Raw genomic sequence first — 19388 nt, forward strand, 5'->3', positions numbered from 1 at the left:
TTAATTTTCTCTTGCGCTGATAAGTTCTAGGTCTTTTTGGAGATGATTTTCAATGATCATAGGTGCTAATTTAAATTCTTTCTATTGAGGGACACAGCATGTTTCTAGAATGTCTATATTTTTAGCCACATTATCTACAAAGATGGGGTATTTTTATTTCTTTGTCTCAGAGTACAGAAACCAGCACATTGACCTGTTCTTATTGATACAGCATTGCTCCACTTCTCTGCATTGTGCATACTCTAACAAGCTAGAAGTTCTACATTTTCACTACTGCTAACTATCACCCCAGATGACAACAGAATTTATGACAGGACTAAAAAGGGAGGAAGCTAAAATACCATATTTGTCAAGCAATTTGTAGCTTTACAGACCGAGATTGTACCTTTCACTCTAGAGCCTGACCGATTTATCAGTGGGCTGATATTAGTGATCGATATTAGGTATTTGCTGATGTATCGGTAGCAACTTTTATAACGACTGATAAAAGACAATTAAAAAAGTACAGAATAGAGAGGAGAAACACCCTTCAACCATATCTGGACTGTTGGATTACATAGTTGTCCACCAGAGGGCACTCTACAACACAGCGCCACAAATACAACCTAACGGCCATGAACGAGCAAATAAATTACTACAAATGACAAATATACAGGAAATCTGTTTATATTCCATGTTCCTGAAAAAAAAAAAATCGCTCGATATATTGAGTTTTACATCCCTAAACACTGGTATTGGTATGATCAGTCAGGCTCTCGTTCACTCATCCCTTTTTTGTCAGTTTTCAAGGAAAATAATTTTAAATTGGATCCCAGTTTCACCAAAATGTATCGTTCAAAAAAATCAAATGCAGCTTTGACATAAAAGATCAAGAGATTCCTATCCTACATCACAAGGCGGAATTCCTCACGTTTCGATGTCCTCTCCCAGGAAGCAGCGATTGCGCAGCAGTCCCTCCCACAACTGGACTCCCACAATGCCGAAGATGAAGAAGACAAAGAAGCAGAGGAGCAGAACATTTCCCAGCATCGGCAGAGTGTCTAACAGCAGTGTCACCAAGATCCTCATACCTACACAGTGGGATACAAACAACAAAGATGTGTGACTAATAGCACCCGACATTCATGACAGACATAATATAAAACCCATCCGAGCTAGCCTTTTACTTTTACCTTGACGAGCTCTATTAATCTTATGTTTTTGGAGCCAACAACTTCATCCTCGCACACGTTATAATTACAACAGATGACAATACTGAAAGTGACAGATTGACATCGTTTCATCCTCTGGGATTTGAACTCGCAGCTTCCTTGTGGCTACTATTATCTAACCACGTGCATTCAGCATCCAGCTCCCATGTCAGATGTGCTTAGCGTCAGCAGCATCAGGGATCCAGTCCCCGAGGTCCTCACAATGTCCCCTGTCTCCTCCTCCATATATCACAGCTTTGTCACATTGATCACATGTGCAGTGCTATGATATTATTATTCTTTCTGTGGCACAGAGTTGCCAGTTTTTACCTTTGTAGTGATAATTAAATTTAAATCTTCATCCTGAGACCAAACTGTCTGTGCTGTGCAACAGTGTGAGAAAACTCTACCTGTAGCCATTATCATCATCAGTGGAAAACAAACAAATGTCTTGTTTGCCAGTTTTACAGTTATCAGAATGGGCCTAAGAATTAAGATAATAGTATTCCTATTAAATCTGTGCCAGAAGCTAAAGAAACATTTTATTGTCAATGCAGTTATTATTGAAATGTGTAAAATGTGACTATCCTTTCTTTTACTCTTCTTATTATTAAATATACATAAAAAAAATCATATATGAATGAGTCACATTTAGATAAAAGCTGTCATTACATTGCTAATTGTAGTCATTCATCAGCTAAGGTTATCCATCTTGTTGAATCCCTGTTGCCTCACTTTAGTAATCTTCTACCTTTCATTTTAATGTCACTGAATTAATTTCTCTGAGTGACAGGTTTAAAATGGTATTTGGTATATTTGATATGGCCACCTTTATTTTTACCAACAGTCTGAGGCAAACTTTCTTGTAATGTCTATATGTAGTTTTCAGGAATAGTTCTCCGGGCTTCTTGAATGACATCCAAAGCTCTTCTTTGGATGTTGGCTGCCTCGTGTTTACTGTTGTCAAATGTGCATTTATCCCTCCTGGGAGAAGAAACAAACCCCTTTGGGAATGTGTCAGGAAGGGCATTAGGCAACACAATGTGCTAAATCACATGTGTGGAGCCACCTCCTGTGGCAACCCCTTGTGAATTAGGGAGCAGCTGAAAGTAGCTACTCTATAAGACCTGCTGCCACTGATTTTCAGTCCAGTTCTTGTGTACTTTTGCATAACTCAACCTTCTCTCCCTGTTTCCCTTCCCTGAGACTTAGACCATTTCCGATGAGGCCTCAGTGAACAGTAGATGGATCAGATAAAGGCCAGATGCATCCGTGTCCAGCTTTCAGCGCATAAATTTCAGATACTGATCATTTGCTGTAAATAAGTTCTTTGAGCCTGCCACTTCTTCTTTTGTCCTCTACTTGTCAAACTTATTAAGAACTCACTGCACACCATGTTAAGTTATTCCAGCTCAGCTAATAGCTCTTTGGGAATCATGTTGTTGGTGCAAAAATATAAGTTTATGCCTGCAAATCTGTTTTACCTTTTGGGATTTTTTATAAATGCAATAAAAATAAAATGGCAACAAATTATTTGTTCTAGTAACAAAACGGCTACAATTTAAAATTGGTTATGTGCTAGGTTTGCTGAGTTATGCTACAATGCATTACTGTTTCATGCCTTCAGTTAAGGGTCTTTTTTATACTACTTTTACTTGAATTTTTCATAGGTCAGTGTTTAGTGGCTTAACAAAAAAAAAAAAAAAACGCATCCCAGTAAAAAAGGTTTGGGTAAAAGAACTGGACTGAAAATGAGTGATAAAGGAGCCAATTTCAAAAGAAAAACTTAAACTTCCCTTCAGAAATTATGGGGGAAACTATAACTCAAGACCAAGGAAGTCTGCTTTCTTGGAATCCTTGGAATCAAAATATAAAAAATACAAAAATTGTATTTTTAAAAGCCAGAACTACTGTCACCCACAACAGTTTTCGCTGTCAAGTTGTGATGACAAGAGACTGGCTTGAACCACCAGAGAAATCACCCATGTTTCTAAAGATGCCCTTGGAGATTTCGTTATCATTGCTGTCAGCTTGTGCTTTTCATTCATGGGCATTCACTTACCTTTTTTTTTTTTTTGGCTCATAACAAGAAACTGACCTAGTAAGAAACTGAGGAAGGCTAGTGCTTTTCTAAACCCAGTCATGCAGTCAAAACTAGACAGATGGCTGAAGAATTTGCGATCATTTCACACAGGGTAAATGTAATTGTTTCCAGCACCATAACAGGCTTGGGCTAACGCATTCACTTGACGGTAAAAGTATGTGACTGGGAGTGCACAAGGCAGTTGGCAGAGATTTTGCAAAAGCCCCCTGCACGTATCAACCTTGAGAACATGAAATAATCAGAGTGCGGTGCTCACTGTTTCTAAGCTACAGCACAAAAGACACAGTTAACATTTGTAGTTCAATGAATATTTCCCATCCTCTTAGGCAGAAAGAAAAACAGAAAGACAGACTGATTAGAGAAAGAAGAACAGAGGAGGAAAACCTGTGTTAGCCTTATCTACGTGGCTCGTTCTTACAGACACTATATTTATGGTGAAAGAAAAAAAGAAAAACAGAAGAGGCCCAGTGTTGTGTGTACCTGTGAGCATATGAACATCGCCTTTCAGGTATGTTTGTGTCTTGGGGCAAGAAAACTCAAGATCACTGACCTTGAATTTCTATCTCTAAGCTAGCTGGGTCTTCACTGACATTCTCTCCCTCTGTCCTCTCTCTATCTGCCTCCATCTACCAACCCACCTTTAGGGAGCAACTGAACACTTGTTGCAGTAATAATAAGTTTTATTTCACCTTGTGCACAGCTTTAAGTTTTTCCCAGAACTACTGTTAGCTTGGTGATAATGTTAATGTGTTGACCCACTGTGTCTTCCATGCTATGTGACAGTGTATGAGTTAGCAACAGTGCAGCCCCCAGTGTCACTCATGAATGTGAGGTCATCATCATTTAAATTCCCCAAAGAAAACTTAAACACACACAACTCAAGTATCTTCAATTCTTCAACATGCAGAAATGTCTATAAAGTGACGTAGGTGGGGATCTGTTACCACAAATGACTGCATCAGCATGGCATGGGATGGACGCAATCAGCCTGTAGCACTGCTGAGGCGTTAATGAAGCCCAGGCTGCTTTGATAGCAGCCTTTGGCTCGCCTGTAGTTTTGGATCTGTGCTTCTTATCTTCCTCTTGACAAAACCCACAGATTCTCTGTGAGGTGCAGGTCAGGTGAGTTGGCTGGCCAGTCAAAAACAGTAATAACCTGTCAGCAAAGGTAGTAGTAGTTTTGGCGCTGTGGGCAGGTGCTAGGTCCTGCTGGAAAAGGAAATCTGCATCTCCATAAAGCTTGTGACAGCACAAAGCGGTTTAAAATCTCCTGGTAAACAGCTGGGTTGAATTTGGAACTGAGTAAATACAGTGGACCAACCACCACCATATGGTTGGGTGTGCTAAATTAAGCCAAGAGACATGGATATTTCACTTTATGTGCAATAAATCTATAATATACATGAAAATGAGAAAAAAACAACCTTACATAAATACATATATATTTAAAGGCTACCAATACTGGCAGCTGAGTCCGGAAAAAGACCTTGGCTGCTTGCCTAATGTATGCTGGTTAATAACCTTGTAAGTTGTTATGACACCATTGTGTAGTGATCCCCTTTAGCTGTAGATTCATGGTTATTTCTGTCACAGAGCTTTTAGGAAATTGACAAACTATGTGCAAGATCCCGCTGGCTGGCACAAAGTGAGATGAAAACCAAAGTCTTGATCATCGGTCAATTTACCACGCAGTGCTGAGAATAAACACAGCAAAACACTGCTCTGTCTTCCTTAGTTCAAAGTGAGTAACACCAGGCAGATAGAAATATACAGCTTTACATTAATCATTGGGGAAATGCTGTAAAAACCCTGCATATATGGGAAAATATGAGCCAAACCACAACTAAGAAACTGGCATACTTGGTACTCTGTTGATAGCCCGCAGTGGCCTGAGTACTCGGACGGTACGGATAGCTGACAGACTGGCATTGTGGCCATCCAGGGAATACTCCAACATCCTGAAGACATGGTCGCAGAGAGAGAGAGAGAGAGAGAGAGGTGGAGAAGGTTTTACTTCATAGACGTTATAAAAACGAAATGGTGACCACACACACATTTATGTCTACACAAAACAGCAACAACAAGAAAATGAAATGAAACACCAATAATCTAATAAAGGTTGTAATTGAAGCGACCCACATAATTACTGTGCATTTGCCATTTAATTGCATAAAGTCAGAAGCACTTTTTCTTCTGTATAGTCTGTGATACAGCATGCAAACATAATGAGTGTGACAACGAGCAGACAGAAGGCTATAATGATGGTCCTAAACATGTTTACATTTTTCTCTGCAATTATGTGGAGAATGTGCCTCATAACAGACTGGCTAACGAATAATAGAGAAACATTGCTCCAACTGACAGACAAGCTGACAGAAACTTACATAGATATATATTTTATTGCATATGTTGAACATTATATTGCTTTCAGTATTTATTTCTGCATCCCTATTTCTTCCTACCCTTCATTAATGCGACATAAATCTTATGCATATGTAGGTGGAGCAAAACTAAAGTTTATTTAAATAGTTATTCAATGTAAAATAAGCACAAGGGAAGTGTGTGTCAAAGTCATGGGATCAGTCGCCATGGATTTCAAATTGGGCGTGGTGAACCACCGAATGACCTACAACTTGAATGTGTGAGGTGTAAAGAGCCCTATTTATATAGTATAGGAGGAAGAAATAAAGTGCTTTTTCTTTTTTCTTTTATTCTAAGCAGACTGTTAATATTTAAGCTGCTGGTGATAGAGATAATTGAGCAATTAGTGGAGATGAGCAAAAGGCACAGTGGGATACCAACCCTGCCATGACAATGACAAAGTCAAGCTGATTCCACTTGTCATCAAAGTAACACTTGGAGCCAAAAATTCCCAGGGCCACCATCTTGATAACCATTTCCACCGCAAAGAAAGCGAAGATGCAGTCATCCAACACCTGGTCGCAAAGGATAAAGTGACAAGAACACAGACAAAAATAAGCTTTGACAACAATAAAAAGAAGAGGAAGTGGAATCCTTGCAAAGTGAACGATCCTTTTTAAGTCTTCTTATCAAAACAGTCGCGTTCTGAACCAAGAAAAGTGGAAATGCTAGAGGAGGTTTTCTGACAAAGACTGCTTTTATCAGTTAGTTAGTTTTATCCCAGCAGGGAATAACTCGGGCGTACCATGTTTATGGTTGTGTCTCAATTAATTAGACATTTTACAGCAAAAAGAATGTCTCTCTTCGAATATAATGAGAAGATCTCAGTGTGTCAGGAATCAGCATCGCACTACAGTGAAAGCTTATAGAAATAAATGGGTGTGAAAAGAGGAAAATGAATAATTAACTTTTTTCATGAGTGTTTTTATGCATTGTGGTTGCATATGTGTAATAATTTAAAACACTAATTGAAGTAGCTTAGTTAAAATAAAAGTAAAAAATATGGTTCTTGTCTTTGTAGTGAATGGTGCTTCTGTTGAAAAAGCTCTTGAACATGTCAGTAAGTTAATCAACAACCAATCAGCTGCTGACATTACTGCATACTGTGTAGCAGGCCCAGCTGACAGTGTGGGAGTGCAGCACTTACCTGTAAGATGCGACACCACTCTGACTGGCAGGTAACGTCCTCACAGGGCCGATACATCCCCAGAGTCACACAGTTGAGCAGGATCACCAACATGGACACGTGCTCAAACCACGTGCAAGAGCAAGTTAAGGTCAAAACATATGTTGTGTGAATTCAAAAGCATGCAAAAACACAGACTGTATATAGTCAAAGCAACTTACTGTAAAGTGCCTAAAACCCGTATTATTGATAATGGCCATCACAGGGCAACATCTTTTTTTATGAAAAGTCCAATGGAATAGAAGCCTATGGGAAAATGACCATGCAGCTCTTTTAATCTATGACACAACTTAACACTTTCTTGATTAGTTTATGACCTAAATCGTAGGAGCCAAGTCGGCAGTTTTTCCTTAAGTCGGGGGGAAGCATACATCTATAGTGCTCTTGTCTATCATTACATGCTCAAGAAATAAGACAAACTTAAGAAAAGGAAAAAAACTGTGCAGCAGCTGTTGCAAAATTAGCTATGTTCCATAGGCTAAAGAGTTTGCAATTGCGAACGTTATATAAATGTAAGGTAGCTCATCGGTCCCCAACACCCGGGCCATGGACTGGTACTGGTCCGTGTCTCGTTTGGTACCGAGGCTTGGGTTTGAAATTGATGGTTTTCATGGTTTTTATCATTATTTTTGTTATTGTTTTTATCAGTAACTTGGTTTCCCTGGGTGTCTTCCTGTGTGTTATGAATAAATCGTCCTTATTTTGGTACTGGTGCTGGTTTTATTTTGTTGTATTTATCCGCGACACCTTAACGGCCTTTCAGTGAAAATATTGTCAGACATGAACCGGTCCGTGGTGCAAAAAGGGTAGGGACCGCCGATGTAGCTAACATAATGTAAGTAATGTAAGGTTATTAGGCTACTCAGCAATCATCATCATGCAATTCTACATGTACTGGTACTAATGATTAAATTTCTGGTATCGTAACATCGGTACACAAAACACAGATATACCTTTGTGAGTGTGATATAGTAGCATCTATTTCTCTATTTGTGAGTCTAAAGGTTTGCTATTTGAAAACCTTTGTCCTGCTTTGTCTCAGACATCAACTCTGACCTGATTTTACACTAATGAGTAATCTTTCCTTTTGCTGGTCCTATTCTTTTATCCTGTTTTGGTGGCGAGTGAGATTATCTATTTAGGACAAAGCAATACATTTTAAGTGGTCTGATGACTGTGGATTTTTTTGTCCTTGAATTTTTGTCTATGTGGTGTAGCATAAATTATTAACACATAATGCCATATTGAACTGCTATTCAAGAACAGACATAAAATGGAGTTTCTGTCTTTGATGTGCTTTGAGTGCATCAACACAGATGGCAATTAAAACTGGATCTGCATTTCTGGAAGGAAAAAAAAAGTTAAATCTGAAGGCGTCTGTCAAAATCGAATAATTTCTCTCATTCGGTTTTTCATTTTTATCCGATCACACAAAAAGCATGTGGAATATATATCAATTCACAACAAAGTAATAACCACTGTAAGAACAAACAGCAGTGAGCACATCCAATGAGCACTGACAACATGTGGAAGTATGATTTTCTTCATAAATCAAACGGTTTACAAAAACAAAAGCAAAGTCTTAAATGTATATACGAACACTACATCACAGTGGGGTTGTTCATTTTAGAAGATGTCTCATCATCTAAATGGGGAAAAAAAATTATACCCAATGGAGGAGACATTAAGCAAGAAAAAGGGAGAGAGGGAGAAAGACCGGGATGCAAAATACATTAAGGAGGAAAAATGACGTGAACGTGATTAGAAGGAAACCTAAATCAGAGGCCCTGATGCTGCTGTTTTTCTACTTTGGTTGGCTTTTACCCCAAACACACATCCCACACATTTTCTCAGGCACATTGTACACTCAGTGATCTGGTGTGCGCACTGAACTGCAGTGCAGAAGTATTCCCAAGGTGAAGTACTGTTCTAATTAGAGAAGGAGTTAAAGCGGAAAACAAATGGTGACTATTGTCTTCCACATTACTCACGGACAGTCTTATGAAGCGCACGCAAACGTAGGGATACAAATATTATATGCTAATGACATTATGCGTGTTTTCCACACACAAATGCACAAACACAGATACACTTGGGACTTAATGCTGTGATCGGAGGCCAGAAGACAGAAGTTTGTATCAGCAAACAAGTTTGACCTCAAATAGTTTTTTCTGTCCTGAGGTTGTTTGAGATGCAACTGCAGCCTATTACCACGATAGGAACATATCCTGGATTTAATTTGTGCTGGAACACAATTTGTTTAGGTTTTTTTCACATTCTCATATGCTAATTTTGTGAGCATGTGCATGTTTTGGTCAAAAGAATTGAATTGCAAACATAGATCCTAGGGTTACCTTCACCCATTTTAGAGAAGCTAACAAAGGTACACACACCACTTCACAAATGTGCCACCATTTCAATTTGATTGAATTAAATGTCATTTATACAGCGTAATGCACTTTATATTGTAAGTTAAAGATCTTTTCCTTTTCCAAATATCTTCAAAAATGACAGCCCACCAATACAGAACTCTTAAGACTGTTACCCCTACTAACATTTTGTGATTTAAAGATTTAATAAATCTGCGGATAGTTTTTGTTTCAATTCAATTCAATTCAATTTCTTTATTGTCCCACAAGGGGAATTTAGTTTAGCAGCAGGAGGATAAGAACAAGCAGAACAATACTATAAAACAATAATAACAATAATAATGATAGAAAATTCAAGGACAATTATTTGCCATTTAGGAGACAAGACGCAGTAGGGATAAAAGAGTGGATGAAGTGGATGGTTCACACAATTAATAATAGAATGAGCCTTTCTAAGCACATTTCTATTGTAAATGGCCAAAAGTCCATCTTGCCAGCGCCCTGAAATTTTGCTAGCAGTTTTTACCAGAAGTCCCAACCGATTCTTATTCTTCACCGTCAGGTTACCAAACCAGGCAGCGATACAAAAAGACATCACAGATTCGATAAAACTTCTATAAAACAAGGACAACATCTCAGATGAGACATTAAAAGATCTCATTTTCCTTAAAAAGAACAGTCTTTGTTGAACTTTTTTAGTAGTGGCATCAGCATGAGATTCAAAACACAGTTTATGGTCAAGTACCACACCTAGATATTTATAACTCTCAACGATCCCAATATCAGCAGTTTTAATGATAGTGGGTGATGAGCTATAAGAGGACTTCCTAAAATCAATAATCATGTCTTTAGTTTTTGACACATTAAGTGAGAGGAAGGACTCATCACACCAATTCACAAAATCATCTACAACCTGTCCATGGCCTGACTCGTCGATTACTGTGTCATCAGCAAACTTCAGGATGTGTCTGTTTGTGAAATTGCTGCGACACTCATTTGTGTACAGAATGAACAGAAGGGGAGAGAGGCAGCAACCCTGTTTTAAGTCCCTACTTAGATAATATGTAATTCACGGCTTGATAGCAAGACATGATTGCGTCACTGAACTGTACCCAAGTCTGCTCAGATTAGCCGTTGTAGTTTGTAGTGCTCCAAACCCAGGAAGTTGCCGAATCCTCCTGTTGGTCAAACTATGCAACATCAACCCTCACAGAATGCCTGAAGGGTGTTTCTCCTTTCTCTTCTTTCTTTTATAAATTCTCATTTATTGGCCATTATACTGTAACTTCAAAACATATATATTAGCAAATAGCTAACTTCTGTATCAGTATACTTGTAATTTAAAAAAATGAGTCTTGTTTCTTTATCCATACATTTTCCTATTTACCTAAACACTTTCATATATGAATCTTACACATTTCAACAGGTGTGTACATGGTCACATGCACAGACAAGCAAAAAAAAAGTCAACAGAAGTGTGGTTTTCATGTTGTATTTTTAATTTCTCACCAAGATAAAATCCATTTTTCTCAAATGCATCCTCCATATTCATTATTTTGTGTTTTTCTTCCATTGATTTAGAAATATTCCCTGCAAGATGGTGAATAACTGCAGTGTATTTTGATTTACATTACAATTCCTGCATCCTATCAGTTTAAGAGGAATTTCCTTTAGACAACTAAGCTGTAGATGCAGTACATTATCAAAGAGGCAATTTCAATTATTTATGCCAATTACATGTGACATTTTTGGACAAGGAGCTAAAATATCCTACCAGCAAAAACATTACAATTAGCCATCTGTGGCACTGTTACGTGTATTCAATAGACTATGCTTTGCTTCTTCCAACACATCATCAAGATTATGCTGTTCCCACCAGGATTTCCTGAGCCTCAGATACCAATACTCACCTACGCTTAAACCTTACAAATGCGCAGTGAGCTCTGCCAAAATGCCCAGCATATTTATTCTCCCTAGTGACGGTGAGTACTCAGTATGAGGAAAGCTAAAAGACATGAGTCTGCTTAATTGTGCAGATCAATTAAAGCATAAATGGTAAAATGTTGTTTGTATTTACTTAAAACCAATGCTGTGCCTTTTCAGGGAGAGTGGAGCCAGTGTTTTTGCAGCAGGCATTTATTAAGTTAGTGTTCTGAAAATAGGACAACTATAAGGATACGCTCACTGAACATATGAGTGTAGGATTGCGCAGGCACAAATGTAGCTTAGCAGAACTGGCACATAATAGATTACAGCTGTCTCTAGAACCTCTAACCTAAACAACCTGAGCAAGTTACTCATGATCTGTCACCAGAAACCACAAGACAACAAAATAAATTGGATTAAATGAAAACATTTGCTGTTGTCCTTGTGAAACCAGGTGGAGTTTTATAAAATCACAGGGATAATGTTGGTAAAAGTTAGACCTCAAAGGTGCTCAAAGGTGTGCTTGAGGGTTAGCACTAGGTTATGTGGTTAAAGACTTATCCAGCTTATTCTGACTGGATATATAATTATTGTCAATTTCTAATCTAGATGGCAACAAATTTGCTACTTTTGCCAATTTATCACAGTCAATTGCCATATTATCACAAACAAATTGGATGTCATTGCGAACTTGACCCCATTAAATTGCAAAGTGAAAGCAGTCTGACTGTCTTAATGGCATTTTATATTGCCATTATGATGTGGCTGCAGACCTGGTCCTTGTCTTCAAAGTCGTTTTAAACACCAACTATATTATTGGCCATATGTGGAGTCACTTGGGTTGTCCTCAGTCTCCAAACACTGTTTTCCCTACTATAGCATCCATGCAGGAGTGCAGGTAGTGCAAGGATTAAAGATTAAGAAATATTTTAATGCATTTAATAGCTGCACCAGCATTTTGGTTTCCAATGATTTGATTACATTTATAAGAGGCATTAACACATAGAAAAACACAGAGAAACTGCACTGCTTTATTTCTAGAAAACATGGTTTCTGCCAGCGCATTGAGCTCTTGTTCCCATGGTATGCAACTGCTAGATATTCTAGCTAACGGAAACATTACAACTGTGGGAGTCTGAAAGAATGCAAACCCTGCAGCAGCTTATTCTCTGAAGATTTTTTTTTAAATGAGAAGGAGTCCAAAGTATCTAAAAAAGAGGGGAATACTCACAGGCGGTGGCGTTATAGCTTTGTGTTGTGCACCCGATCTACAAATGTACTGGAATCTTATTTAGCAATTACATCAGTGTAAAACAGTGTTAAACAAGTGGCTCCCTTGGGGGAGTAGTAATAAAAAAAAAATGTTAATAGCATGCTGTTGCAGGTATCGCTACAAACCAAAAAAACATCTTCAATCACACTGGAAAATGCCTTGGGTCAGTCTGTTGCAATGCACAGTTTAAACACACACACACTAAATCAAGCAGTGTAAGGTCGATCCTTCCTTGACAGATGAAAGATTCAGTAATCTGCAGCTGAATTAAAAGGAAAGATTTGAATATTCAGAAAAGCTCTCTCTCCTTCTTCTTCTTTCTCGCGCTCTCTCTCCCATGTTCTCCTCTGTTCCTCCTTGTGCTCTGCTTTCTCTAATTCCTCTTTAATTTCCACAGTCAACACCTCCAGAGTCCCCTTCTGTCTTATCCCCCCAACCCATCCACCACAAACACACACGCGCACACATATGCAGGCACAGACACACACAAGGACTAATGTGCAAGCCTTTAAAGCTAAGCCAGGCTCTTGCCGCAAAGCAGAGTAGGGATAGACAGTGAACTGCAGTAAACAGAAAACAGCAAACTTACCGGTGGTTTTAAAATTTTGTTTGACTTTCTCTTCTAAGACACACACACGCACAAAAACATGATACGCACACATAGAGAAGCACACACATTCTTAAATGTAAAAGCTGTATGGTGCAACGGGCAAGGTTAAATTCTGTGTTCAGTAGTTACAATCCAGGCCAAGCACACAGCGCTCTTGGTCTCACTTGTTAAGGTCAATTCACGCTGTGGCACTTTGGGCAAATCACATTAGGGCTATGTCGTGTCACACTGTACATGGAGGACTGGGTTTAATCATAAGTCTGCGACTGAGAACTAGTTTATTGTAGTATGGCACCTGTTTCTATTACCTATAACAGGGGAAAATGACCCACACTCACCCACTTTGGGTGAAGGTCGATATTATAATACTTTATTCCACACATCTTCCTCATACTGGGTTGGACCTCCTTTTTCTTTCTTCATGGCACAGATTCAACAAGCTGCTGGAAACTTGCACAGAGTCTGTCCCATATTGACATGATAGTTTACACAATTGCTGCAGCTTTCCATGATTGCCACATCCCAAAGGTGCTGTATTGGATTGAGATCTGGTGACTGTGGAGGCCTTTGAGTACAATGAACCCATTGTCATGGTCGAGAAACCAGTTCGAGATGATTTGAGCTTGGTGACGTGGTGTATTATTGAAGCAGCCAACAGATGATCGCTACACTGTGGTCAAAGGAATAGACATGACCAGCAACAACACTGAGGGAAGCTGTGGTGTTTAAATAAGGCCAAAATATGCCATTTTGCCAACGCTACCATCAACTGCCTGACGTTTGACACAAGGCTGGATGGATCAATGCTTTTATGGGTTGTTTTTTTTTTTGCCAAACTGGGACACTGCCACCTGAATGTTGATTGAGACTCATCAGACCAGGCCACATTTTTCCAATCTTGGTTATTTGAGTTACTGTTGCCTTCCTATCAGCTCAAGGCAATCTGACCTCTGACACCAACAAGGCATTTTCACCCAGAGAACTACTGCTTACTGGTTTTCTTTTTCTCTCTTTCTGAACATTCACTGTAAACCCTAGAGATGGTTCCGTGGGAAAATCCCAGTCGATCAGCAATTTCTGAAATACTCAGCACCCCATCTGCCACCAGCAACCATGCCACGATCAAAGTCACTTAAATCACTTCTCTTCCCCCTTCTGCTTAATTTGGACATCATTCTTTACGAGCGTAAATGCACTGAGTTGTTCCCATGTGTTTGGCTGATTAGATATTTGCATTAACGAACAGTTGAATGAAGTTGTCCGTTAAACCATGGTTAAACACAAGATTAATCTCAAAACTTATTTCTCTCAAATAAAGGTGCAGGACCTTAGAAGAAACATCGTAGAGATCCAAAAATCAAGAAAAGCAACCAAAGCATCTCTAATAACAATGATGTTAAAAAAAATCCCAGGTGTGACAGCAAAACACCTAAAGAAATCTCAACAGGTTTTTAAAATAGAGTCTCTTGTCCACCATTAGAAAAGCAATGAATACGATTGGTGCTAATTAATAAGGCTTTACAGGTGAAATCAATAATAAAACACACAATGGGGCCTTAAACTGTGTTTGCTTTTTATTTTTCTCAGTTTTTCTCATGTCATTGAAAATTTATCCTACAACAGTGCAGGAGTATTAACCTTGACCCACTGCTGGAAATAAGGTTAACTCTATATGAGTTTTTTTCTAAATCCAGCCTCCTCTTGAAAAAACTTTTATTGCTTTCTTCCTTTTTCCCGATCGTTGATTCTCACCAGTTCTCCACCTCAGCTGCCGCCTTTATGTCTCTACTCTCTATTATCCACCCTCAAGCATAACCACATTACTTGGTGGGCACCATATAATGGATTGTACGTCTACTTGAGCCATTAAAGCTCTTCCTAAATGGCAAGACAGAATTCATATACTATATTCTTAAAAACCAAAATGAATGTCAAACTAAAGCTGTGTACATTTTGTAAAGGAGTTTTAGACAAATAAGAACGTAAGTATTAGAGATGGGAAACACCAGACACCCCACGATATGATACTAACACAATACTTCACACACAATATGATATTATTGCGATTTGTAACAGTTTCCGATATACTGACTGATTCAGTAACTGCAAATTATTATCTGTTATCTTTTTTATCCAATAAGATAAATGTATCGCACTTAATTTTTGTTACAAAATGATACCAACACTGTTTCTTATGCCATAAATGTTGCACAAGACAGAGTAAGTTTGCAACCAGTCTGCTATCAGTCTGCAATTGAATGGGGTGAAGCTGGCAATTATATGCAATCTGTTTCTGATAATGCAGAATATAACTATCATAAACCATTGAAAATATTTGTTGTTGTCTACATAGATAGAAATTCACATTTAGTAGAAATTGACATTAACTATTACAGTGCATTTGGACTTAGCAAACATCAAGTTCTATAGGACTATAACCAGAATACAACCAAAGACTCATTCAGACTGATGGCAACATGTTGGCAATCTGTCTGCATTTATAGATTAGACAGCAATTGGAAACCTTTGACAATCTCTCTGAGAGTGACTGCAGTTGGTCCAAATCAGACTGCAACTGTTTGCAGAAAGGTTGCCTCTGCCAGGCGGTCTGTCCAATCGCCTTCCAATCAAAAGTGGTCATGAATAGTTGTGGAACACCCTCAAGGTCTGAACAACTATTTAGTCACCACAAGTTGCAGCTGGTGACAGAATGTAAAAATAACCCCACAATCATCAGGCAGGCACTCATTTATTTTTGTAAATGTAAGGGGAAAAAAATTAGGAGATACATTTGTTTTTGTTTTTGATTTTTTTTTGTTGTTAAACCAATTTACTGTAAGTTTATTTCATTTAACTTTTGGTGCATGAGATGAGCCCTCTTGTTTGTAGTATTCCCCAAGTATTTTTAGAAAATATCAATATTTCTTGCGGCTTGAATACACAAGGCCGCAGGTCGATGATCGATTTTGTAATCGTATCACCAGACCTGAGACCATATGTTCTGGAATCTCGGGTAAAGAGAGGGGCTGAGCTGTCAACTGATCACCACCTGGTGGTGAGTTGGATCAGGTGGCGGGGGAGGACGCTGGACAGACCTGGTGCACCTAAACGCGTAGTGAGGGTGTGCTGGGAACGCCTAGCAGAAGCCCCGGTTTGCGAGATCTTCAACAGCATTCCGAGGGAGACTGGGGACATTGAGTCCGAATGGACCATGTTCAGCATCTCCATTGCCGAAGCTGCTGCATTGAGCTGTGGCCGGAAGGTGGTTGGTGCCTGTTGTGGTGGTAATCCCTGAACCAAATGGTGGACACCAGAGGTGAAGGGAGCCACCAGGCTGAAGAAGGAGTCCTATCGGGCTTGGTTAGCCTGTGGGACTTCGGAGGCAGCTGACAGGTACCGACAGGCCAAGCAGAATGCGGCTCGGGCAGTGGCTGAAGCAAAAACTCGGGTCTGGGAGGAGTTCGGAGAGGCCATGGAAAAAGACTTTCAGACTGCCCCGAAGAGATTCTGGCAAACCGTCAGGCGTCTCAGGAGGGGAAAGCGGTGCTCTACCTGCACTGTGTATAGTGCTGGCGGAGCGCTGCTGACTTCAACTGAGAAAATTGTCGGACGGTGGAAGGAATACTTTGAGGACCTCCTTAATCCCACTGACACGTCTTCTGAGGAGGAAGCAAAGTCTGGGGATGATCCGCCAATTTCCAGGGGCGAGGTCACTGAGACAGTTAAACAACTCCTTGGTGGCAGGGCCCCTGGTGTGGATGAGGTCCGCCCTGAGTTCCTGAAGGCTCTGGATGTTGTAAGGCTGTCCTGGTTGACACGCCTCTACAATGTTGCGTGGAGATCAGGGGCAGTACCCCTGGACTGGCAGACCGGGGTGTTGGTCCCCATCTTTAAGAATGGGGACCGGAGGGTGTGTTCCAACTACAGGGAGATCACACTCCTCAGCCTCCCCGGGAAAGTCTATGCCAGGGTGCTGGAAAGGAGAGTTTGTCCGCAAGTCGAACCTCAGATACAGGAGGAACAACGCGGTTTTCGTCCTGGTCGCGGAACACTGGACCAGCTCTTTATCCTCTCAAGGATACTTGAGGGTGCATGGGAGTTTGCCCAACCAGTCTACATGTGTTTTGTGGACTTGGAGAAGGCATTCGACCGTGTCCCTCAGGGTGTCCTGTGGGAGGTGCTGCAGGAGTATGGGGTGTCTGGCCCATTGCTACAGACCATTCGAGCCCTGTACAACCGTTGCAAGAGCTTGGTTCGCATTGCCGGCAATAAGTCGGACTCGTTCCCGGTGGGTGATGGGCTCCGCCAGGGCTGCCCTTTGTCACTGATTCTGTTCACAATTTTTATGGACATAATTTCTAGGCGCAGCCAAGTGGCGGAGGGCTTTCACTTCGGTGGCCTCAGAATCTCATCTCTGCTCTTTGCAGATGATGTGGTTCTGTTGGCTTCATCGGGTGGGGGCCTCCAGCTCGCACTGGAACGGTTCGCAGCCGAGTGTGAAGCAGCGGGAATGAGGATCAGCACCTCCAAATCTGAGGCCGGAAAAGGGTGGAGTGCCCACTCCGGGTCGGGGATGAGTTCCTGCCCCAAGTGGAAGAGTTCAAGTATCTCGGGGTCTTGTTCGCGAGTGATGGGAGAAGGGAGCCCGAGAGCGACAGACGGATTGGCTGTAGTGATGCGGACGCTGCACCGGTCCGTCATGGTGAAGAGGGAGCTGAGTGTAAAAGCGAAGCTCTCAATTTACCGGTCGATCTACGTCCCTACCCTCACCTATGGCCACGAGCTGTGGGTAGTGACGGAAAGAACGAGATCGCGGATACAAGCGGCAGAAATGAGCTGCCTCGGAAGGGTGGCTGGCCTCTCCCTTAGAGATAGGGTGAGAAGCTCAGCCATCCGGGAGAGGCTCAGAGTAGAGCCGCTGCTCCTCCACATCGAAAGGAGCCAGCTGAGGTGGTTCGGGCATCTGACAAGGATGCCTCTTGGACGCCTCCTGGGTGAGGTGTTCCAGGCATGTCCCACCAGGAGGAGGCCCCGGGGCAGACCCAGGACACGCTGGAGAGATTATATCTCTCGGCTGGCCTGGGAACGCCTTGGCGTTCCCCCAGATAAGCTGGAGGAGGTAGCTGGGGAGAGGGAGGTCTGGGCTTCTCTGCTTAGGCTGCTGCCCCTGTGACCCGGCCCCGGATAAAGCGGAAAAAGATGGATATCAATATTTCGTATCCCTGTATTAATGCAATGTAGCCACACAAAATAACGCTATATATACTGATTTTATCCTCACACCTAGGAAATATATATGGCAAAACATTCACGACCTGTACGGTTCACTGTTCATCTTTAAGCATCTGCTCTACAAATATGCAACAATTAAACCCATCCAAGGTAAACAAGACACAGCTATCACAATGCAGTACTACACGTTTGTAGGAGCCTGTTACATTTGCACCACATTCTGTCACAGCAAAGTCTCACACCTACAGCGACTGTGAAAACACTTACACACATTCACAAAGTTCACACACATAACAGTGCATAGTATTTGTATACGCATTTACACTCACGCTTGGTTCATGATTTGCAGGTTGCATTATTTTCTGTGCTTGTTTCTCTATTTTTTGCGGTGGACATAAGAGCATACACAGTACAGCATTACATGTTCAACAGTGCTTTGACACACACACACACACACACACACACACACTTGGACACAAGCTGCTGCTGTTACAAGAAAACAACAATACCCTTACACTCCATGTAGGCATACATGGATACACAGAAGCTTGAATACACAAGAGAGATCACACACACAAACACACACACATATCAAGGACACTCCAGTTGAGCTGTCAGGCTGAAGCCAGTGAATACAAGAGGAAGCCATAGAGAGCACAGAGGGGAGGAAGGAGGTTGCAGTTCAGTAAAGAATCACTGAAGCAGTACAGACATAGAGATGCCCAGTTGTCTCCCATCTCAGGAGCAATTCATTTGCATAAAGATTAAGACCATATTTGGGATGCTTTTGTCTTCTTTTTCCCAGTTATGGCTTCCTTTATTTCATCTCCCCTACCCTCTTTCTCGCCTCCATCCTCCCTCGGCTCTCTGTTTGTCCATATGAGTTAAAGAGGGCCATAGCTCTCGGCTCACAAGCAGAACTTATCCCTCACTGCTCCACGGCTTAGTGCTCTTTGTTCTACGATAAGCTACAAATTTAGGCTGTCCCCTCTGGTTACAGCTCCTAAACTTCCCTTTCCTACACAGTGAGGCAATGTTTTCTTTGTCCGACCACACATTCACACAAGAACATGAGTT

General features: G+C 40.9%; 1 protein-coding gene across 3 annotated transcripts in view; it reads right to left on the reverse strand.

Annotated features, from left to right (window-relative positions):
* cacna1ha (calcium channel, voltage-dependent, T type, alpha 1H subunit a) overlaps positions 1-19388 on the reverse strand; it is a 130391-nt gene that overhangs the window by 53296 nt on the left and 57707 nt on the right. For all 3 annotated transcript variants that reach the window (XM_024802176.2, XM_024802177.2, XM_076883042.1), the window contains exons 3-6: positions 6863-6974; positions 6097-6230; positions 5155-5252; positions 911-1070 (exon numbers count right to left, since the gene is read on the reverse strand). In XM_024802176.2, coding sequence (XP_024657944.2) covers positions 911-1070; positions 5155-5252; positions 6097-6230; positions 6863-6974 — 504 coding nt within the window. The remainder of the gene's footprint in view (positions 1-910; positions 1071-5154; positions 5253-6096; positions 6231-6862; positions 6975-19388) is intronic.

The sequence above is a fragment of the Maylandia zebra genome, linkage group LG4 (assembly GCF_041146795.1).
Source record: "Maylandia zebra isolate NMK-2024a linkage group LG4, Mzebra_GT3a, whole genome shotgun sequence".
Taxonomy (NCBI): Eukaryota; Metazoa; Chordata; class Actinopteri; order Cichliformes; family Cichlidae; genus Maylandia; species Maylandia zebra.